The sequence below is a fragment of the Lithobates pipiens genome, unplaced genomic scaffold (genome assembly GCF_037356315.1).
Source record: "Lithobates pipiens isolate NorthernLeopardFrog02 unplaced genomic scaffold, aLitPip1_a1.2 Scaffold_19, whole genome shotgun sequence".
In the NCBI taxonomy this organism is placed as follows: Eukaryota; Metazoa; Chordata; class Amphibia; order Anura; family Ranidae; genus Lithobates; species Lithobates pipiens.
The window spans coordinates 243,667,894-243,687,365 of record NW_027507764.1 but is presented as its reverse complement, the minus strand read 5'-3'; the positions used below and the strand labels follow the sequence as shown (position 1 = coordinate 243,687,365).

At 43.1% G+C, this 19,472-nt stretch overlaps 1 protein-coding gene across 1 annotated transcript in view; it reads right to left on the bottom strand.

Annotated features, from left to right (window-relative positions):
- Positions 1-19,472, bottom strand: part of PDIA4 (protein disulfide isomerase family A member 4) — a 127,273-nt gene that overhangs the window by 9,626 nt on the left and 98,175 nt on the right. Inside the window, exons 8-9 of the mRNA XM_077491867.1 lie at positions 8,539-8,695; positions 1,543-1,776 (exon numbers count right to left, since the gene is read on the bottom strand). Coding sequence (XP_077347993.1) covers positions 1,543-1,776; positions 8,539-8,695 — 391 coding nt within the window. The remainder of the gene's footprint in view (positions 1-1,542; positions 1,777-8,538; positions 8,696-19,472) is intronic.

The window sequence follows — 19,472 nt, the reverse complement described above, 5'->3', positions numbered from 1 at the left end:
CAGGGGTCAGTTTGTTAGGCTAATGCCGCGTACACACATAGCCAACTATCCGGCGGACTTAGTCTGGCGGACTTCCCGCCGGACTTTCCGAACGGGCTACTTGCCCACACACAGCACTTTTTCAGCTAACTAATACGGCGTACCAAGTCCGCCGGACTATCCGCCGTACCTTTGAAATGAACGGACTTGCCCACACACGCGGAGGAAAGTCCGCTCATTTTGTGCGTGTCTCCAGGTACCCGGGGCCAATGAAGGAGGCGTCACTGGCCCCGTCACCTGGTATGGACTTAAAGGGGAACCCCAACGGCGTGGGAGTCCCCCCAGGTCCACATCAGACCCTTGTCCGAGCACGCTACCCGACCGTCCAGGAAAGGGGGGGGCGAGCAAGCGCCCCCCCCCGAGCCGTACCAGGCCGCATGCCCTCAACATTGGGGGTGCCTTGGGGAAGGGGGGGTGCGCGGCCCCCCCAACCCAAAGCACCTTGTCCCCATGTTGATGAGGACAAGGGCCTCTTCCCAACATCCCTGGCCGTTGGTTGTCGGGGTCTGCGGGCAGGGGGGGCTTATCGGAATACGGGAGCCCCCTTTAATAAGGGGGCCCCCAGATCCCGGCCCCCCCACCCTATGTGAATGAGTATGAGGTACATTGTATGGGGTACAATGTACCCCTACCCATTCACCTGTAAATAAAAGTAAAAAAACACCACACAAGGGTTAAAATAGTTTATTGCACAGCTCCGGGGGTCTTCTGTCAGTCTTCGGGGGTATATATATATTTTATAAATTATACATACAAGTGAACTGATTGGATGTTTGTTTAATAAATGTTTAAATGTAAGAAATTTTCTGTATCACTTAAGGCTGCTTTCACACTGGAGCGGGCAGGCGTTGACAGTAAAATGCTGATAGTTTTAGCAGCGCTTTATCGTCATTTTAGCGGCGGTATTCGGCTGCTAACGGGGCACTTATAATCCAGCTAGCAGCCGAGTAAGGGGTTAAATGTGCCCGTGAAGCATCGCTGCCAAATCGCATTGCAGGTGCTTCGGCAGCGGTGCCCATTCATTTCAATGGGCAGGAGTGTTGGAGGAGCGGTATACACCACTCCAAAGATGCTGCTTGCAGGACTTTTTAACGTCCTGCCAGCGCATCTCCTCAGTGTGACAGCACTCGGGGCTTCCAAACAGACTGCAGGGGAGCAGTTTTGCAGGCACTTTACAGGTGCTATTTTTAGCCCAAAAGCGCCCCAATGTGAAAGGCGTCTAACTTAGATTTTATGAGATGAAGGGGGAAAAAAAAATAAATAAATAAATAAATCGGCATCATATATCGCCCATGGCGATTTCTAAATATCGGTATCGGCATTGGCCAGAGAAAAACCCATAACGGTCGACCTCTAGTTATTACTAGACATTTCTTTAACTACAGGAAGGATGCACTTGTGTTTCTAGCCTAATAGGGCAAATACTTTTCCTCAATATACAATGCATAAAGAAAATCATTAGCTGCTGTAAAAAAAAAAAAAAAATGTATTTTAAAAGCTTACCTTTCTTAAAAGCCATCACAAATTCCCTAAGGGAATCTGAATCAAATTCATCAGGGTCTCTTGCATATTTTTTACCATTTGTGTCTAGAATGGCTACATTCACTTCTTCCCCACTGTCACTTAATCCAAGGTCTTTTAATTCAGAAACATAATCCTCTTCATTAGCAATAGCAAAGGTATACTCTGGAAAATCTTTTGCAACATCCAAGACTTTTTTTCTCCAGTACTGGGTTGCTGAAATTAAGAAACAGTAATATTAAAGAAAAACTAGGCTTTTGAAAACATGGACCTTGTGGAACTCTTCCCCCTTCATCCCAACCTAATCCAAAGCTGTATATGAAGCCCTGATTCATTTTCAAAAATTTAGATTAAAGCAGTATTACACCCAAAATAGGAATTTTACTTACCTGTTCATTTACATATCTTGGAGTACAGGACACAGGAATTGATTTTTAGACCATAGATTATATGATACTACCCTTCGGTTAATAGGCACCGATAAAAGCCTTACTGGAAACCTCCCCCCACAGTGTAGCTGTATAACCCCACCCATTGCATGAGGCTCCAGTTTTTTACCAAGCAGTAAGAAAAATTACAGAAAGGAAGGGACCCTTTCCTGCACTGTACTCTATATTTACAGGTACATTAAAGTTCCTATTACCCTAAGGCTGCATTCACACCTGAGCACATAGTTCAGGCAGAACTGGCTTGATTTTGCCATGATTTTGTATAGGTCAAAAATTCACCAATGTAAAAAGCAGAAAAACGCCCAAATCTGCCCAAATTGAGCTTCAAAAAAAAAAAAAAAAAAAGCTCAAGAACTTTGGGCTTCAGACCATATGAAGTGGAGATGTGAACCATCTCCATAGAGAATTATTGATTTTTTTTCTCTCCTCCGTTTGGGCTTCAGGCTTCAAGCTACAAAACGCTGGAGGTGTGAATGGGGCCTGAGCCTGGGTTCAGACTAGTGCAATGTGGGAACCAGCACAATTCCAGTCCCAGTTCCCACATCGCTTTTCTTCCGCATGCACTTCACACTGCCCTCTATGAATTGCAATACAATGTAAATGACACCCCCAGAACAGTTCACAGATCGCAGTGCGAACTGTGGTTTCATACAAGAATCAGATCGCATGGGTGAGAAGACCCATGCGATCCGATTCTAGTGTGGGGAAAAACCAAGTCCCTGCACCTTTTTCTGTGCAAATCCAATGTGAGTTCAGCCATACAACGTTGTTCGGACATTGTATGTGATCAGCACCTGCGGTGCGGATGCAAATCACATGCAATGTCTACGATTGCACTAGTTGGGCAATACAGCCAAAAAAAAAAAAAAAAACACAGCAGCAACAGGCCTTCAGGAAAAAATAGGAAGGGTCAGCGAATCCTAACAGACAGTCGACAGCAGAAGTACCTTGCGGCTAATAAGTAATCCCTGTCAAAAGTGGGTTTGAAACATGAACAGAAAAAAAAAAAAAAAAAAAAAAAAAAAAAAAAAAAAAACACCAGCTGGTGGTCCTGCAATTTGTGAGAACAGATGCTGGATGCAGTAAAAAGCCCAAAAACCCCTATTATCTTTCAAAGAATGCACACAGGTAGGGAAGGAGGGACTAGTTTCCTAAGGGCAGAAGTCCTAGAAGAAAAAAAAAAAAAACCCATAACAGTTGCCCTGTGAAGAATGGAAGGGGGTCAGTTTGCAATGTAACATGAGGTGGACAGTTGGAGAGGACAGTCCTGACCCCACCAAATAGTAAACCACAGTGGTTTGACATGCCTTCATGGTAGGCCATGAGGTGGGAGAATCACATTCCCACAGAAGGCAATAAGAGGAGCCCTAGGGTAGTAAAAGGACAGGCTTCCAGTGTATTTAGTCCTCATGTAACGCAAGAGAAGGAAGCGTCCCCCAGGAAGAAGACAGGGAACCTGTGCATGACTACACCTGCCAGGGGCAACAGAAGTCCTTTCAAGGCAGTAACTCACTTTGGGCATAAAGGGAGGGATTTGTGCAGGCAGAGCCCCCCCCCCCCCCCGAGAGGCACAGAAAGTCACAACAGGTGACAGAGTAGCTTGTTGAAAAGTTGTGTGCAGGCAGTGCAAAGAAAAGGTGTTTGGGAGAGGATTCACAATTCAAGACCTACAGGCTAGAGAGCTAGGGGTTTAACAATTCTAAATGGAAGAAGTCGCAGGATGAGGAATGTGAGCAATTTTTAGAATGGAGTTCCCTTTCCTCACACTAGGGGAGTATTACCTCACATGACAAATTGCACAGGATTGGGAAAGCTATCTGCATACCCCCAGAAAAAAGAAAAAAAAAGAAAAAGGGGAGCACCCAAACTAGAGGTTTGAATGTGCTCAATTAGTGAATAGCAGGGAATTAGAGATGCTGGGAGATTGCTGGTTAAAAATCTGCAGATCAGTCATAGTTGAGGATGTGTGGTGTGAGGCAGACAAGTGCCAGGCCACATGAATGGAAAACAATTTTTTTTCCCCATAGTAAGTTGGTGAAAGAAAATGACTTGTAGCCAGAGGCCACATCTTTAAGGAAGCAAGGGCAAAAAAACAGGCAACCTGATGATCTCTGACCCTAATATAGGGAGGCAGGGCATATCAAAACTCAGAGTCTGAGGGTTGTAGTGATGGTCAGAATTAGTCTGAGATATCCTGAAGATTAGACCAAGGTCTTTGTAAGAAAGGGATCTCCAAGATACCCGGCATATGAAAGTCATTCCTTCCAGGAAAAAAATAAAAAAAAAGTACAAATTTTTGCAGAAAAAAAAAATCCATGTACTTTTTTTTGTATTACTTTCAGGATACATTAAAGGGGCCTCCTGGTGTTTTTATCCACATGCTATAGGTCACATCAAATCCAAGCTGGCTAGCACTCTTTTCTGAAATATATTTCTTTACATGTTTCTCTATAGTTACTGGATACATCCCCGCTAGTGCCTTCCCGCACAATAGTGGCTTCCTTGAAATTTTTGGTCCGTTTCCCTTTTTTCTTTGGGGGTTGTTCTCGGAGTGATTTCCCTCTATGATTCCACCAATGAGGTTATGAGGCAGCAACGACCTGGCAATGCACCTGTGACGAGCTTGAGTGTGTATTATGGTTTTTAGAGAGGTGATCAGACACGTTTAGCTCTAATCAAAGACATTATTGTAAATAAGCATATGGCAATTTTTAGTTGGCTTTGTATGTAACAAATGTATCTTTTAATTAAACAGAGGCTCCTGAGGAAGCAATAGCATCGCGAAACATGTCGAGCATTCACCTGTAATTTTAAAATGTGATCTTCAGGACCCATGAACATATCTAAGCAATCAATGTCCTATACCAGTGGGATTGTATAACTATATCTTTAATAACATCCCACAGGAAGAAATATTTGATGACATAATGCTGTTTGATAAGATTAGGTCATGGGCCTGTTTGAACATACATATACAATGAGTTTTTAATGAGTCTGTGTCTTTGGAACTTTTTCGTAATTTTCTGTGATACTAATGAATAAAAATAAATTGTTATATTTTTGTAAATGTGCCTGACAAGTCCATGTTTTTTTTTCCTTTATTCTGACTGCCATGTACTATTTTTATCTTACAGGAGCCTTACGTGATTCATGATTGCGAGTGCAATGCCAGGCTCCTGAAGACATGTCCTCCAGCTTTAAGCCGTATCTCTGTAGGGGCTGTTTGAAAGCTGTAGGGAGTGTTAGTAGACTATAAGTGTGCAAAGCAACAACCTCACAGTCCATTGAGAACAACAATTCTGTCTGCCGTGATGGAATATGGGACATGTAGCTTCTTCATTTACAAATCCTTGTGACAGAACACCCTGGGTGTGTGGGCAGAGTCCCCCCTGTCTAGGGGAAGGGGGTGGGGTTTCAGGGGATAAGAAGGGGCGCTGGAACATGCTAAACCCTAAATTGATTTCTCCAGTCCAGTTTGTCATGGTCTGGACAACTGACAAGGTGGCAATAGCGTGTTGCAAGACAGGATCTGCCGAGGCAAAAGGAGTCTCCAAAAGCCTATTAAATAAATCCCTATCCTTTCCATGACTTTTAAAATAGATCAGCTATAGTTGCAAAGAATTCCGCTTTAGTCAGCCAGGCCACATGTTGAAAGTCTTCAGGTGGCTGGAGCAGTGTTAGTGCAAGATCTTGCTCCAGAATGAGGGAATACGGAAAGGAGCTTTCAACCTGAGAGAAACATGGAGTTTCCTCAGGGCCTGTAGCAGAATCCCCACAATTTATCCTATGTGACGCTTCCACTCCCAAACCTCTAATCTGCCACTGCCAAGTGAGGATCTGTTCTTACAGTAGGGATGCACAGATACCAGTTTAAGACCAAATACAAGTACCGATACTTTCTAAAGTACTCGCCGATACCAATTACTGATACCCCATTTTTAATGTTATGCAACAGTTTTTTTAGGGTTCGTTCACACCATAAATGCATGAAAACTGATGGGAAAACTGCACATTTCACTTGCAGAGACATCAGTTTTCATGTGCATACTGGAGTTGCTACAGCCTGTTCACATATCTGCAGCCTGCCGCAGTGCAATTTGAAAAAAAGTCCTGTGCAATTTCAGTACGGTTCAGGTACGATTTCTAACCTCATACACTACTATCTGCAATGGAATCACACCTGAACTGCTGAATGAAAATTGCATTGGACCAGGCTTCAAAAGCACACTGCAAGCCGGCCCGCACATATGTGAACAGAGTCTGAAGGTATTGATTTTAGTATTGGAGCATTTGCACGAGTACAAGTAATAGTGCAAAAGCTAAGTATTGCCACTAATATCGATGCAACGTTTCCCTACAGGTTACTCAGAGAATGGAGGCTGCATCTCGCAGACATCAGGCAAGACAACAAACGATCAGCTTGCACCGTCTGCAGAAATGGCAATGTTAGGAGTCTTATGAGCACTACAGTATGGCTCTAGCCAGAGGATCTCTGGTATCAAGGTGGAAGAAAAGACTGAAAAATTTAAATAGGTATATCCTAGATTATCATTGCCCAAAAGGGAAAGGAGCAGTAGCCAGGGTAAAAAAAATCGTCAAAAGTGATTACCCATAACCTGTGCCCTCGAAACTGGTTGTGTGCTTAATACTGCAGTGTGTCTTGTAGCATACAATTGTATAGTGCAGCATCTACTAGATATGCAGGCAACAAAACTGCAAGATGTGTAGCCAGGAACCAGTATGTAAAGTTAGAGGGAAACCCTGTCTTTCACTAACCATGTACTGTGCCTTGAAAAAGTATTCACACCCCTTGAAATTGACAACATTTTGTCATGGTATATACATGTCAAAAACGCAAGTACGCATTTTATTGGGATTTTATATGTGATAGACCAACACAGAGTGGCACAGAATTGTGAAGTGGAAGGAAAATTCTGAATGGTTTTCAAATTATTTTACAAATAAATATCCAAAAAGTGTGGTGTGTTCAGCAAACTGGACCTCTTATGGTTTTCTTTTAACAATGGCTTTATTCTTGCCACTCTTCCATAAAGGCCAGATTTGTGGAGTGCACAACTAGTAGTTGCCCTATGGACAGATTCTCCCATCTGAGCGGTGGCTCTCTGAAGCACCTCCAGAGTTACCATGGGCCTCTTGGCTGTTTCTCCGATTAATGCGCGCTTTGCCCTGGCCTGTCAGTTTAGGTGGATGGCCATGTCTTGGAAAGAGTATGGCACAACTGCAAATCTACCATTTTTAGATGATGAATTGAACAGTGCTCCGTGAGATGCTCAAAGCTTGGGATATTTCATTTTTAATAACCTAACCCTGCTTTGAGCTTCTCCAAAACTATTCATGACCTGTTTGGTGTGTTCTTTGGCCTTCATGATACTGTTTTTTCACTAAGGTTCTCTAGAAAAACCTCTTTGGGGGGGGGGGGGCCTTTACATAACAGATGCATTTACATAGATTAAACTACTCACAGGTATTTCAAAAAGTTCAAGGGGTATGAATACTTTCAAGGCACTGTAACTGCTTAAAAAATGTTGTCTGGAGTTTGGCTTTAATTTGATAGTCAAGCCTATCCAAATCTGCTAGGGTAGCTGACCCTACGCTCTCTTCACACTGACAATGTTGCTATCCAAAAGTTGTCCCAGTTGCTCCGCCAATCAGACTGTACACACCCTGAGACAGAAAGTGTGAATTAAAATAGCCACCACATTTAAGGATTGGTAAACTGCAATATATTACATATTCGTTTTTGGGTTTAGTACTGCTTTAATAAGCTCCACTAAATATCCTTCAACTGTTAAATGCTAAACACTACTTACTAGTATTGTTTTCTGCCATTTAACAGTTGCATGACAAAAGAGCAACACAGCACTAGCAGAGTGGGGCTTAATCTCCGATAAGTCGTCAAATCCCCTTGCAAGCCTGGGCCTAGGTTTCAAGGAGCTTCCCAAGGATTGACGTAAAGACGAATACTTGAAGGCACAGGTTTGTCATCTTAGAATCCAGGTGGCTAGGTCAGGTCTCCTTCCACTGTACATTATTGTTACTAGAACATAATTTTCAAGCTCCTTGTTTAAACCCCCTCAGCACCAGCACAATTCTTCATTTTCAAAACATATGGCAAAATGGGATCACCTAGGGGTGTCTACTACAAAAAAAAAAAAAAAAAAAAAAAAAAGGAAGAAGGAGGGCTTTTTCAGAGTTTTTGCCCCCCCCCCTTTTATATTAAAAAATAAAAAAGCAATTATTAAATACCAAGAGAAAGCTCCATCTGTCTCCAAAAAATTATATAAAATATATTTTGGTGCATGGGTAATTGTCAGTCAAACCATCACAGCGCTGAACACTGAAAAATGTCCTAGTAATGATGGGGTATTACAGGCTGGTACTCAAGTGGTAAAAAAAAAAAAAAAAAAGATATTATAATATATATATATATATATATATATATATATATATATATATATAGCCTAAACCCAAGATTTAGGAAACATTTAGGATTTTGTGTTAAACTTACCAGTGCGATGGTCGAAGCTGAAATCTACTGTGTAATAAACAACAAAAAGTGGGCGCTTTGTGTATCTCTTAGCTTCATTAGCATGTGTTCTGTGGCCAACCAAAGGCAGACCATGTTTACGAATATGGTCTTTAATATTTTCTGCTGTTGTAGTATCCTGAAACAAAATTGCAAAGAAAGATAAAACTACATTTTCCATTATACATTATCAAAAAAAAAAAAAAAAAGGCATTTGAACCTAAGCAACAGCATCACAAACTTTTTTTTACACATACCTAGTATAAAAAACGAAGAGCCAACACATTTTGGCTTATGACCAAATAAAAAGCTTAAATGCACTAGCTACCCCTAATCCTCCAAAACATACCTAGTAAGTCCTGCAATTCTTCTAACTGCCTCCCCTACTACCCCCACACTATTAGTTTGAATCCCAGTCTGTAAAAGCTGCAATTAGCATCTCTTCCTGCAATAGATTATGTTAATGTGTTATGTGCTAACTGGGGCTAGCTTAAAGTGGTTGTAAATCTCTGACATGAAAAATTAACAAACGCTTATCCCTCTATAGTGTGCATTTGCCTCAATCCAAAGTACTGAATGTGGTTTCTCTCTGCTGTCTGTCCGCACTGCCAACTGTCTAAGTGATTTCTGACAGCTATTGCCAACTCCAAGGGGTGGAGGGGGTAGGAGAGTTCCAGAATACAGCCTGTGATTGACAGCCTCATCCATACTTGCTTCCTTAAGGGTTTGTATGCAGGGGGTGTGTCAATCTCTCTACTAAGAGCTCATGTTAAAGTCAGCTCCCTGCTATGTGCTCTGAAATGTGTGACCTCAGATTCCCACTCCCCGCTTTCTAGAGCTCAGAAATGCGGTGTACAATGTGTGCTTTAGTAGGCTGTAGCGAAGAGATGGCTGAAGTTAAACAGGTACAACTTATACAGAGAGATTTGTTTCACCTCTGTATATCACCAGAGGCTAATCATTTCACTGGGTTTATATATAAGGCCCCTTTCTCTCGATAAGCCCGCTCGGATACGCTTGTCCGTTTTTCAGGCAGCCACCCATTGACACCCGCCTGCCATTCGAGCCGCTAAAAAGACATATGGCAATACGTTCAGGCATCCATCTGGCGGATTGGATGAGATCTGACGAAAACTGGATATGTTGACCAATCACCCCATAGAAATCAGCAGGGCTCTGACAGGTCCCTTCCTGCTCAGTGAGCAGAGACGGACCCGTCATCCGCAGGCTCAGCAGAGATGACCAGGCGATTGCCCACTGAGCAGATCTGCCCCATGTGAGAGGGGCCTTAGTGTTTACAACCAGTTTAAAATGCAGTTTATTCACATTCTATTTAGATGCAGCAAACCTAAAAATAAATTTATTCCACAATCCAAATAGGAACTAAATACATATTTTTCTTAAAGCAGAAGTAAACCAATCCATAAAATGGTTTCATTTCTGGCACGTGCTGGAAATGTAACATTCCCATTGGTTGTGTTCTCAACCAAACTGAGAAACCATGCAATGGCTGGTGTCATAACTGATCACATAAGCAGCTGCCGATCATGGCAGTTGTAGATTAAAACAGAGGCAAAGATGGCAGTTTCCCTGGCTGAAAACGATAGGTGGGTTTACTTATACTTCTAACTGGTCATTTGAGGATCCTCTGGTGCATTTCTTTGCAACCAAAATCACCATCAGTGTTGACACTTTTCTTCTTAACCCAGCTGGAATAAGTTTTGGCAATACATGGATTAGCGGACCTGTGCATACTTAACTTTGGTACAACTTTTCTCCTCTTAAGCCAATAGCTGAGGTTTTTCCAAGCAAACCATTCATTTTCCCCTCACTGGCTCAAGAGAGCTCAATTCTCCAATTTCTGACTAGAGGCCTTTTGCATGTTGCCAAATTGTTCCTTGGTTAAGCAGACCCACTCTAACATCTCTATACCGAGTCTCTCCCAAATGGCAGCCTGGTTACCGAGGACAAATGGTGGGCCTCCATTTTAAATTCCATTCTGTTGTCAAAAGGAGTAACCTAGACCATTTAAAATAAAGTTCTGGAAGATTTCTCTCTGAGGATGGCAGGATTCATTATGAGAAGCAGTGAATTTGCAAGGTTTTTGGCATTGACAATGGCCTTGCCATCTTTACCAAAGTCCAAGTGGTGGCCCTTGAGAATTAAGAATTTGTTGGCTAATATTCTCATACCCAGAACATTAGTTACATGCTGGATTTAGTAAAATCTTTATCAATGGGGTCTTTGACACACTAAAGAAGCAAACATAAGGCTACTCTCTTTGACAATGACACTGTACAGTTGATAAAACCAGGAGTACCACTTTCCGCAGGCTGTTTGGACTCAAAATAATCTTGCCTATTTTTTCCCCTGCTTCCTCTAGGGTTCCCAGAGACACTTAGCCAGTCCAATGGTGCATGCTGTAACGGAGGAAAAATATGAAGAGAGGAGATTTATTTTTAACTAATATATACCTTCCCTGGTTCCAGTGATGTCCAAATATAGGTAATGTCACATGGAACTACAGCCTCAGTTTCCTGAAGTACGAAAACCTTGCCAGAAGAGCAGCCAGTGTTCAAATAGGAATTTGAGCAGTGACCGAGGAGAAGTACATTACTCCTTCCTGGACCTGGCAATGCCGGATCAGACACTGCAGAACTTTAGATATCACTGGAACCAGGAACATCAGAAAGATAAGGAAGTGCAGGTAGGTAGGTATTCTTGATATCCACTGAAGCAAGAAGTCCCCAGGAAAGAGGAAGGCAACGACTGATTGGGTAGATGGCTTACAGAACGTTTTAAAAAGAAAGGAAAAAGTGTTGAGCACTATTGAAAACTATTGAAAACTCTGAAGTACTGCGGTTTCAAAGCCGCATTCAGTGTGAATTGGAGCTGAAGGCTTTCAGATGCCTGGCTTTCCCGGCAAGTTTGGGCTGTAATTATTCCTTGATATTTTTTGGAAAGAGCCAGGTCTTCCTGAAGATTTATAATTTACATATGAATTAAGGATGGATGATTGAAGATGAAGATTTTACCCACTTTATGACCAAGCCATTTTTTACAATTCTGCACAGCGCCATTTTAACTAGCGATTATGCAATCATGCAACGCTGTACCCAAACAAAATCTATATCATTGTTTTCTCACAAATAGAGCTTTCTTTTGGTGGTATTTGGTCACCACTGGGTTTTTTTTATTCTTTCGATATAAAACGGGAAAAAACAAAAAAACAAAAACAAAAAAAAAACAAAAAAAAAAAAAAAAACACACACACAAGACAGAAAATTTGAAAAAAATAAATCAAAACGTCTCCATAAATTTTGGTTCTGCTACACGTTTTTGATAATGAAAATCCCTAAAAGGTTGCATTGATTGTTTTTTGAGATAGCAATTATATATTTCTTTATACTACTAATGGTGGTGATCAACGACTTATAATAGGATTGCAATAGTGTGGTGGGCAATCTGACACTGACAGGGAACTGAATAACTGCCACCAAAATCACCAGTGACATTATTACAGTGATCAGCGATAGTACTATACACTGTCACTGTAATAATTATATGGGCTGGGAAGGGGTTAACATCTAGGGCAATGAAGGAGTTAAATGTATGCCTATGGGTAATGTGTATAGAGTATGTTGCTTTTACTAAGATCTGTTTCTCATCCCTTCTTTGCAGATCGTTGTCTAGGTACAGAGTTCAGGGTTGTTTAGCCGCCTGTCTGCAGTACATTGCAGGAGGACGCCAAGTAGTTAAAGCGGTAATATATCTCTTTACCTAAACCCACTGAAATGGCTAGTTCTAGAAGAAACAAAGCATATCCTCCCCACAAAAGCTATAGCAACAACCCTTTCTTTTCCAGAGACCTATAAAGTTCACAGAGCAGATCATACTCCTTCCAGGAGGGAGTACTTGAGAATCTAATGCCACATACTTCACAGCACAATGCAGAGAGCTGATGGGACTGTATGGAATGGAATGAAAAAAATAAAAAATAAAGAAAGAAGGATAACCATCCTGCTGCCTCAGTAAAATAAGCCTGTCAATCACCTTCTGTGATGGGGACATCACCATGGATTGGCCGTTACAGAAAACTTCCAGAAGTGGCATATTCAGATTGCAGCGAAAGGAGCGAGCTGCTAGGATCTACATTAGGTGCTATTGATTGAGGTACACTTTATAGGAGGATATAAGCTTTTTAAAACATGACAACAGAAACTACCCAAATGACTCTGATCAAAAGTTTACATACCCCAGTTCTTAACACTGTGTATTGCCCCCTTTATCAATGACAGCTTGAAGTCCTGTGGTATTTGTGGATGAGGCTCGTTACCTTCTCAGATGGAAAAGCTGCCCATTCCTCTTGGCAAAAAGCCTCCAGTTCCTGTAAATTCTTGGGCTGTCTTGCATGAACTGCACGTTTGAGATCTCCCCAGAGTGGCTCACTGATATTGAGGTCAGGAGACTGAGATGGCCACTCCAGAACCTTCAATTTATTCTGCTGTAGCCAATGTCAGGTCGACTTGGCCTTTGTTTTGGATCATTGTCATGTTGGAATGTCCAAGTACGTCCCATGTGCAGCTTCCTGGCTGACGACTGCAAACATTCCTCCAGTATTTTTTGATAGCATACTGCATTCATGTTGCTATCAATTTCAACAAAATTTCCTGTGCCTTTGTAGATCACACATCCCCAAAATATTAACGAGCCACCTCCTTGTTTCACAGTAGGAATGGTGTACCTTTAATCATAGGCCTTGTTGCCTTAACCACTTCCCGACCAGCGCACGACGATGTACGTCGACAGCATGGCACGGGCAGACATATTGGCGTACATGTACGTCCAATATTCGTTGCCGCCGTGCCATCGGGAGCGCGCCGCCGGCGGCGCGCTCCCGCGCTGGTCGGGACCTCCGTGAGTCCGGTCGCGGGACCCGCGGACTCGATCGCCGCGGGCATCCCCGCGATCGTCTCACGGAGCGGCGGAATGGAGGAAATGCTGTATAAACAACATTTTCTCATTCTGCCTAGCAACTAGTGACGCTGATCTCTGCTCCATGTGATTGGAGCAGAGATCAGTGTACACTAAATGAAAGCCCAACCCCCCCACAGTTAGTAACACACCCCTAGGAACACTTAACCCCTACACTGCCACCCACAGGTTAACCCTTTCACTGCCAGTGTCATTTACACAGGAATCACTGCATTTATATAGCAGTGATTACTGTATAAATGACAATGGTCCCAAAAATGTGTCAAAAATGTCTGATGGGTCCCCCACAATGTCGCAGTCACAATAAAAATCGCAGATCGCCGCCATTACTAGTAAAAAAAAAAATAATAAAAAATTATTAATAAAAATGCTATAAAACTATCCCTATTTTGTAAACGCTATAACTTTTGCGCAAACCAATCAATAATCGCTTATTGCGATTTTTTTTACCAAAAATATGTAGAAGAATACGTATCGGCCTAAATTGAGGGAAAAAAAATGTTTTTTTATATATTTTTGGGGGATATTTATTATAACAAAAAGTAAAAAATAATGCGTTTTTTTCAAAATTGTCGCTCTATTTTTGTTTATAGCGCAAAAAATAAAAACCGCAGGGGTGATCAAATACCACCAAAAGAAAGCTATTTGTGGGAAAAAAAGGACGTCAATTTTGTTTGGGAGCCACGTCGCACGACCGCGCAATTGTCAGTTAAAGCGACGCAGTGCCGAATCGCAAAAAGTGGTCTGGTCTTTGACCAGCAAATTGGTCCGGTCTGAAAGTGGTTAATCACTACTGTAAGGGGTTCATTTTTACTGTAGAACAGTGAAAGTAATATTTACAGTAGCAATTATTTGCTTTGTGTACTATAAAGAGCTCATTTTAGTTTTCTTAACCCCATTATGTTACTGGCCGATTAATCGATTATGAAAATAGTAATCGATTCATTTCATAATCGATTAGTTGTCGATTAATCGATTAGTTGGTTCAGCCCTATAAAAAACGAATGCGTATTCTAGAAATGGAAAAATATTAACTTAAAGAGATAAAACACCAAAACACATGCGAGACACTTGGTGGTTGAAGGTGCTATTACCTTAAAATCATTAGACTCCTGGGAAAGGTATTCATTACATGTTGTCTGCCAATGATAAGGGGAACACATACCTTTTGGGCAGAACTTTGTATAATTTTATGATCTTATTGTTTAAGAGGATATTTAAGAAGCAAAAAAGATGACAAAGGAGAAGCTCAGGGATCCACCCTGGGGGGACACTGGGAGTTACACACACTCCCAGACAGACTGACACTCATGTACCATGCATGAATACATATTTAAAGCGGGATTCCACCCTAAAGTGGAACCTCCGCTGATCGGATCCCTCCCCCCCTCCGGTGTCACAATTGACACCTTTTTAGGGGGGGAGGGGGGGTGGAGATACCTGTCAAAGACAGGTATTTACACCCACTTCCGGGCATAGACTCCCGTGGGAGTCTACACCATTTCCTGCCCTGCCGCGCTGTCTGCTGGGACACACGGGTCCCAGTGACAGCGCGGAGATTTCCCATTGCGCGGCGCAACTCGCGCATGCGCAGTAGGGAACCGGGAAGTGAAGCCGATTTGCTTCACTTCCTGATTCCCTCACCTAGAATGGTGGCGGCAGCAGCCGAGGGCCGAGCGATCGATCGGCCTCGGCTGCCGGCATCGCTGGAACCCGGGACAGGTGAGTGTCCATTTATTAAAAGTCAGCAGCTGTAGTATTTATAGCTGCTGGCTTTTAATATTTTTTTTTTTGGGTGGAATCCCTCTTTAACATCAAATTCCTGAACCGCCATCTTAAATCCTGGGAACCAGCAATCCACACTAATAGCCATTTTGGAATAGGTAAATATGCCATGTTGATTGTATCTTGCATGTTCTCTTAAGTATTGAATATTCTATTATTGAAAATTGTTCTCCCGAATCAACCACATTTTCGATTTTTCTCTAAATTCTAATTTTCATTATATATTTCTTTTTGCATAGATGCCATTTTTATTGACAAACAAACGTCTAATTTATTTAACATTCTTAACCACTTACTTACCTGCAGTATACTAACGGTTGGATGTGTGAAATACAGACGCTCTGTTTAATTGCCAGTTATCAAAAGGTTATGGATTCTACCGAGAAGTGATAATGGTGATATTAAGTCCAAAATGCTATACTCCCATTTTGTGGGTGTTTACATTAATTGTCAAGGTGTTCATGTGACGCAATCAATATTTTAATTTCATGTAAATAGTTTTTTGTCAACCGATAAATGTAACTATTTTGTATGATCACTTGTCTCCGTGAATACATTTCACATGCATAGACTGTCATATAGATTGATTTTGTATCTTAAAACTATCCTCTTTAGAAATTACTTAAATACTGTGCGGGAAATTGTCCTTAAAAAGCACAACAATACCCAACATGTCACACTCGTGGAATGGCGACACCTTTTTACCCTTAATCTCCATAGGTGACATTTAAAAATGTCTACAGGTTATCATTTTTGAGTTACAGAGGAGGTCTAGGGTGTGAAATGATTGCTGTAACGATCATGGCGATACCTCACATGTGTGGTTTGAACACAGTTTTAATATGCAGGCGCTACTCACATATGCGTTCTCTTCTGAGCGCAAGCTCATTGGGAAGCTTTTTTTTATTATTATATTTTTTGACACTGTCCTTTTTTAAAAAAAGGGATGTTTTGTAAACATGTCTTGTAACAAAAAAAAAAATTCTCCTATAAGATTATTAGGCTGAAGGGACGTTTGACATAGCTTCCGCCCGCCAATGCTATGGAGCTGAGTGGGGGCCATCTTCCCCTCACGCAGCATTCAGGAAGTGAGGGGAACGGACGTGATAGCCTCCGCTGTCAACGACGGCTCTGGTAAGCGGTGGAGACGAATGGAGTGTGGCGGTAGGCCCGTCTCCCGCCACGATAAGTGATCTTGCGGCGAAACCACCGCAGAGACCACTTATCTTAAAGAGAAACAAGTGCAGTTTCTGAAAATACCGGGGATTATGGCAGCTAGCTGCTGCCATAACAGTATTTAGCATCAAAGTACCGACGTATAGATTTACAAAGTGGTCAAAGTGATTGTAAAGTCTCCAAAAAAAAAAAAAAACACACATTTATAAAATGTACCTGCTCTGTGCAGTGGTTTTGCACAGGGCAACCTGGATCCTCCTATTCTCGGGTCCCTTTTCGCTGCTCCTGGCCCCTCCCTTCTGTCAAGTGCCCACACAGCAAGCAGCTGCTATGGGGGCACCGAAGCCGAGCTGCAGCTCTGTGTGTCCATTCAGATACGGAGCTGCCATTTGGCCCCACCCCCTCTCTCCCCTGATGGGCTGACATTGATTGACAGCCACGGAAACCAATGTTGTTGTTTCGGTGTCTCAGCAAATCCCGTGCGGCCAAGGGATTCGTGGCCATTGCTGGACAGAGATGCAGGTCAGGTAAGTATTAGGGGGGTGCTGTGGAGGCTGCTACACACAGAAGGCTTTTATCTTAATGCATAGAATGCATTAACCACTGACCCCCTCACGCAGATATACTGCGGAAGAATGGCATGGGCAGGCAGAGTAATGTACGGATCGCATCACGCCCCCCCCCCCCCCCCATGCCCGAGGTGGTCGGCCTCATTCCGAGAGCGCTCCGTGCTGAGGGGGAGGCCACCGATTCATGGCCACCCCCTCGCGATCGCTCCTGGCAAACGAGAAGCTTCCTCTGCTTCTGTAATGTAAACAGAAGCAGAGGAAGTGATGTCATCGCTCCTTGTGAAGCCTTTGTTCCCGGCTTCCGAGGAGAGAAGACATCCAAGTACTGCACCAACACTACACTAACAATAGAACACACAGGCACACATCACCCCCCTGCACCCCCTGTCACAATGAAACCAAAAGCATATTTTTACTGATTACTGCATTGGTGTCATTTGTGACTGTTATAAGTGATAGGGCAGTTAGTGGTAGGCTCTTTTAGGTCTAGGGTAGCCCCCTAATAAAAGGTTTAAACCCTTGATCACCCCACAGTTAACCCGTCGCCAGTGTCACTAAGCAAACTTTTTTCTGGTCGCCGTATTAGTGTCACAGGTGACGCTAGGTAGCCAGGTAAGTATTTAGGTTCACCGTCAGCTTTTTATGTACCCCCATATACTACCTAAGAAAGGTTTTAACCCCGATTGCCCCCTAGTTAACCCTTTCACCAGCGATCACCGTATTACTGTTACGGGTGACACTGGTTAGTCCGTTTTTTTTTTTATAGTGTCAGGGCACCCGTGGTTTATTACCTAATAAAGGTTTAACCCCCCTGATCGCCCGGCTTTAGGGTCAGATAGGGTCTGCGTCTCCCCAGGCAGCGCCAGGTTCGTGCCAGTACCGCTAACACCCACACATGCAGCATACACCTCCCTTAGTGGTATAGTATCTAAACGGATCAATATCTGATCAGATCTATACTGGCATCCCCAGCAGTTAGGGTTCCCAAAAATCCCAGAAACCTGCTAGCACCTGCGTTTTGCCCCTCTGCCCAGCCCACCCAAGTGCAGTATCGAGCAATCACTGTCACTTACAAAACACAACACACATCCAACACGATCCTGCAGATGACAGTGGCTCCATGACAGATCGCTCTGACGATGGAGTCGTGGTCCCTGCCAAGGTCAGGCGTACCAGACCCCGATCTTCTGCTGTTGAGGTGCAAGAACCGCAGGGCTCTCTTATGGAGCAGAGAAGTATTAGTGCCACTATTCCATCTGGTAAACTGGCATACACCAGCGGCCTAGTACAACCTGGTCATAGTCAAATCAGCACTGTAGTAACACGTGGTGACATGGTGAGTCCCATAAGTGCAGTTCAAGCTGGTGAGGTGGCAAGCACAAGTAGTGTCCCGCTGCCACCAAGAAGACAAAGAAGAAGGGGAAGGTGCAAACAGAAGTAGATCATCTAGATAAGCAATTATCAAGATGCCTTTGAGCCTCAGGAATGCAAACACCTTCACCATCACCTTAGTGAAGAGAATTGGAGATGAAGTACCCCTTCCACTGTTCTTACTGCCAGCCTGAGACATTTTTGATGGCTTTCCGCGACGGGAATGTGCAGATATGCATTTTTCAAATCTATTGATGCCATGAAACAGTTTGGTGGAAGAAGTGCCTTCACCGAACACACCGAATCCATCCAGAATCTCCTGTAAGTGATGGAGCAATTCAGAGGCTTTAGAGTCAGGACGAGCCTGAATTTTCCCGAAGGCTTGCGGACCACAAAGATGTGGAAATAGAAGCCTCTGCCTCTCTCGCCTACTGGAACCCTTACCAACACCTCCTGTTCTAGCTCTTGTAGGGAGGACAGAAGAGCACCCCCCCCCCCCCCCCACGGCCCTTACCCTTCAGTCCCCAGGACTTTTTTTGTCTCAGTCTTTGGGGTCACCGCCTTCTTTTGAAGAGGAGCTTCTTTTAGCCTGAACCCCAAATTTTCTTTTAACGGGGAAGGCTTTCTTCTCATCGGCTGTCCGATCCAGGACGGCCTCCGTATCCCACAAAGTTTAATTTTAGACGCACTCCCTGCCATATTTTCAGCCATAAGGCTCTCCTTGCTGAATTGGTCAGGGCTGTGGACCTCGCAGACATGCGGACAGATTCTGCCGAAGCATCTGCAATATAAGCAGTTCAATTGAGTAACACGGGAAAGGAACACAGGATAGCTTCCTTTGCCGTTCCTGCTTCTACATGGGCTTTAATCTGAGTGAGCCAGTATTCCATCGGTCGACATCTAATCTTGACAGAAACAGTGTTTGCTCCCACCATACATAATGCTGCGAATCCAGCCCTGTAGGAGGCGATTTTACCATCACAGTTAAAAAACAAAATGGTGCATGTATGCCCATCATTA